Source organism: Hordeum vulgare, chromosome 1H (genome assembly GCF_904849725.1).
Source record: "Hordeum vulgare subsp. vulgare chromosome 1H, MorexV3_pseudomolecules_assembly, whole genome shotgun sequence".
NCBI lineage: Eukaryota > Viridiplantae > Streptophyta > Magnoliopsida > Poales > Poaceae > Hordeum > Hordeum vulgare.
Window position 1 is genome coordinate 312,147,825 of NC_058518.1, and position 4,201 is coordinate 312,152,025.

At 49.8% G+C, this 4,201-nt stretch overlaps 1 protein-coding gene across 1 annotated transcript; it reads left to right on the forward strand.

The window, feature by feature from the left end:
- The first annotated feature begins 560 nt into the window (after positions 1-560).
- On the forward strand, positions 561-3,751 carry LOC123433193 (calcium uniporter protein 2, mitochondrial-like). Its single transcript, XM_045115438.1, has 2 exons — positions 561-1,235; positions 3,139-3,751. Exons 1-2 carry the CDS (start codon positions 738-740, stop codon positions 3,628-3,630), a joined length of 990 nt encoding a protein of 329 aa, XP_044971373.1. The 5' UTR covers positions 561-737; the 3' UTR covers positions 3,631-3,751.
- Positions 3,752-4,201: the final 450 nt, after the last annotated feature.

Here is a 4,201-nt window from a genome sequence, read left to right on the forward strand (position 1 = left end):
TCAGTGTTAGCTAGTAAACTGGTGGATAGTTTTTGACATGGAGGCCCGAGTGGTTGACGTTTTTCGACGTTGAAAAAGAGAGTCTCTGATAGTTTTTGGTGTACCCATAGGCCATAGCCGCCTGTGGCTGCTATGTTGCGAGCCGGTCTTCAAACGTACTGTACTCGTCACTCCACTATGTGCGTCGATCGAGTAGTCTAACGCATCATCTTGTAAAATAAACAACAAGTTTTCTTTGTGTAGAACAGAAGAAAAAAAAACCCTTCGGAGATGGTGTGTGTCGAAGGCTCGAAGGTGTCATTTTCCCAATGCCGCCGGAGAGACAGAAGGGAAGAACCGAAAGGAAGAAAAACTAGGAAGGACGACCGCCAACGCGTCGAGTCAAATGGCCGCAAACTTCGTAGTTAAAATGGGCAGATTTTAAAGAAAACTCCAGTGCCAAAGATTTACTCCTACAAGCGACGGGAAGTCGGGGTCGGGTGGCGCAGCGTTGGCGTGGGCGAGCCGCAGCCTGGCTCGAACAGCGGGGACGCAAGCGGCGGGGGTATAAATAGCCGCCCACGCCCCACCATTCCTTCCACCACAAATCATATCAACCGCCCCGTCCCCGACCCCGACCCGATTAACCCTACCTTCCGCTCGATTCCACTCCCCTTCCTCTCTTCTCCTTCTCCACCCGCTCGTCGGGTCCGGAGCAAGCAGCGCAGCGCACCGCACATACACATCAGATCAGACCAATGGCGGCCGCGCTGAGGAGGGCCGTGGCGCAGCGCTTCGCGGCGGCGGCGGCCCCGCGGCAGGCCTACGGGACGCCGCGCCGCTTCATGCAGGAGCAGCGCCCGGCCTTCCGCCCCGCCGTGCCCCCGGACGTGGGATTCATGCCCCTGGCCGACCGGATCCGCGACCACCTCGGCGTCTCCTTCCCGCGCATCAACCTCGACGGCCTCGTGCCGCCCGCCCCGCCCCGCCCGCATCCTCCCACTCCCAGGGAGGCCGCGACGGTCGTGGCCAGCCTCACGGTGGAGGAGGCCCGGAAGGTGCTGCGCGCCACGCAGATGGAGGCGGCGCGCGCGCGGGTGCGGGCCTCCCGCGAGGGCACCGTCACCCACGCCGAGTTCCTGCGCCTCTGCTGCGACGCCGCGGGGGCCGACGACGGGCCCTCCGTCGCGCGCGCGCTCGACGAGTCCGGATCCGTCATCGTGCTCGGCAGGACCGTCTTCCTCAGGCCCGAAATGGTACGGCCCCTCCCCTCTTCCTCCCCGCCTCCCATTTCAATACCTCAAATCAAATCTAATCAATGGCCTGTCTGTCTAAATGTTGCTTGATCCATCCCCAACCTTTGTGCTCTAGCTTTGCCTTGCAGTTACCGTCTTTTACAGACGAAAAAAAACAGAAACGTTGGTTGCTCTGTTCTTCTCCTGTTCTACTCTTCATTTTTAATCCGGGTCACCGGGTACCGATTTCACAAGGCTAGAGATCTGATGAGATTTTTCGCGTGTTTTGCATGTTTCTCCCAACAGGAAATGAACCAAAGAAACGGCGGTGTTCTAAAACAATAGAGCAGTTGTGACACCAAAAGTTTGGGGGATTTTATCCCCCCGTCCCGTCCCGTTCCGTTCCAAGATGGGAGTTTCCTTTTCTTCTCTCAAAACCAGGAGGAAAACTACAAATCTAATTTCTACCCCTCGATCTAAATCTGAGGAGGGAAGAAACAAAACAGACACTCTTGCTAAAAAAACTATCTCCGATGAATGAACATGAGGAGAACCTAGCTGCCACTCAGCACCCAAAAAAGAACATGCATGATTATTCTCTATATTCAGATTGGTTGGCATCTAGTCACCATGCTGATGGTAATGGCTCCATTATTTTGGGAATTGGAATGGGGCCATCAACCCTACTATTGTTTGAGCACATATTTTCAACTTCATCATTACCATTCATAGTCATATAGATGTTCATACTGAAGTACTTCACCAGGTTTTCTACTCTATAGTTTAAAAGACACATTAGTGAAGGACCATTCCACTAGCTGTTTTCCGGTCTACAATTAGATGGCAGTAATAAGTAGTAATTGACAGTATGAATCTGCTGTTTGAATTGCATAGTAGAAGATTCAAATCTACAGTACAGTCATATGTCCGTGGTGGGGGTGGTTTGATTTACCTTTGATCATGTCATGCATGCCAACGATTTAGTTAGTCACATAGTGGAAGATGAAGTAGTGCTACTACCATTTGCATAAGAAGTAGTGCCTGTTGTGTCCATGAGATCATCCCTTTTTGGCAATCGTGACACCGGAATGGCCCATCATGTGGTCTCCTTGTCGTCACTGGTTCCGTTCGTTTGTTAGGGTAAAAGCTATTTACTTGCAAAAATATCAATTTTGTTTGGAGATTTTAACCTGCATCTTAACTGCAACAGTGTAAAATTAATCTTGTGAATGCTATTTGTTTTCATGAGATATGAAGTACCAAAAAAATGGTGTTCTTATTTCCTGCTGAATAGATAAGCTGCATCCCATCCCATTTGAAAAATAGGAGACTAATGCAGGGCTAACAAGTCAATGACAAATCTACTTCTCTTATCTTCGTGACCTTCTCTCCCAAAAAGTTTTGGGTGGACCTAAACAAAGTTTAGGAACATCATCACATGCCATCTGGTTCAGATTAGGTCATAGCAGTTGCAGGCAAGACAAGTGGTATGATTTATTGTTTGTTTTTTGCTTGGTCCCTCCGTGGTCACCAGAACATGCCAAGCTACCCCTTGCAAGTTGTGCCTGTTGGTGGTGACAAAACTAGTTGTGGAAAATCTTTTTGCATGATTTAGTCTGTAGTTGTATCTGCTGTTAATAGCCTGTTAACTTTGTCATGGAACTCTTCAACATGGATGCTAAGGCGTGCAGTCGAGATGTTTAATGCCCAATACTGACTTACAAAAAAAACACTTTCTTTTGGAAGGTATTTGAATCCACGTGGATGATAGAACCAAAACATTTTGCACCTGTTTTGACCGTCCAATCATATACAGTTTGAGTGAAATGTTTTTGCCTTCCAGCATTGCTCTTTCTTTTATTGAAAAGAAGAGCAGCCAAGTAAAATTTGGAAATGTTTTTGTCCTTTTTGTTAAAAATTCCAGGTTGTGAAAGCAATTGAGAAGGCCATACCCATACCACGAGGGGTACCTGTCGGAGAGAATGACCCTGCAAGGGAGGAGCTGAAGGCCATGGAGGCACAGAAGGTGGACATTGACCGCATGGCGACGCTCCAGGTGCGGCGGGAGCTGTGGGGAGGGCTGGCCGCCCTAGCCCTCCAAACGGCCGGCTTCATGAGGCTCACATTCTGGGAGCTCTCCTGGGACGTCATGGAGCCCATCTGCTTCTTCGTGACGTCGACCTACTTCATGGCCGGCTATGCCTTCTTCCTCCGGACCAAGAGGGAGCCGTCGTTCGAGGGCTTCTTCCAGAGCCGTTTTGCAGTGAAGCAGAAGCGACTGATGCAAGCCAGGGATTTCGATGTCCGAAGGTACAGCGAGCTCCGGCGAGCCTGCGGCCTCCCGGCGCTATATCCTCAGAGCCCCTGCACGTCGTCCTCCTCGCAGGAGAGCCACCACCATTGCCATTGTCATTGATGTGTGTTGTTTCGGATTTTTTATGCCCCATTTGATGTGGTTGCTGCTTCATGTACCGTTGTGGAATGTGGATGCGAAGCATACTCATTGACGAGATCAGATTCAGATTTTAAACTCGAAATGGCCGTGTCCTGTCCTGATGGATGGATGGATGCATCTGAGTCGTGGGGTTAGGCGAGGGAGGTCAGCGTGTATATACCGGCTGTAAACAATCCATGAGAAGAAGAATGAAAATGACGAAGAAAAATTGATCCCATCACAAGAAATTGTCATCCAGCTCATCTGGCTCAACTTGTCCAAAATGCGTGTTGGCAAGGAATCTTGAGCGATTATTCTCTTTATAGGCATGGTCATAATCCATCATCATGGTATCTTTTATTTGTCATGGTTGGGTCTAGCTTATTCTTTAAGAAAATCAAAGTGATCTCGAAGCATCAAGGGCATCAAAAAAGGCATCTTCAACGGCTACGCCGCGGAAGGCAGCAGGGCCGTCAGCTTTTTCGTTTGGGCCTGTCCGTCCTTTTTCTCGCTGTCCGTTTTTGGCCTGTCAGTACGTCATGGCATGATCCCC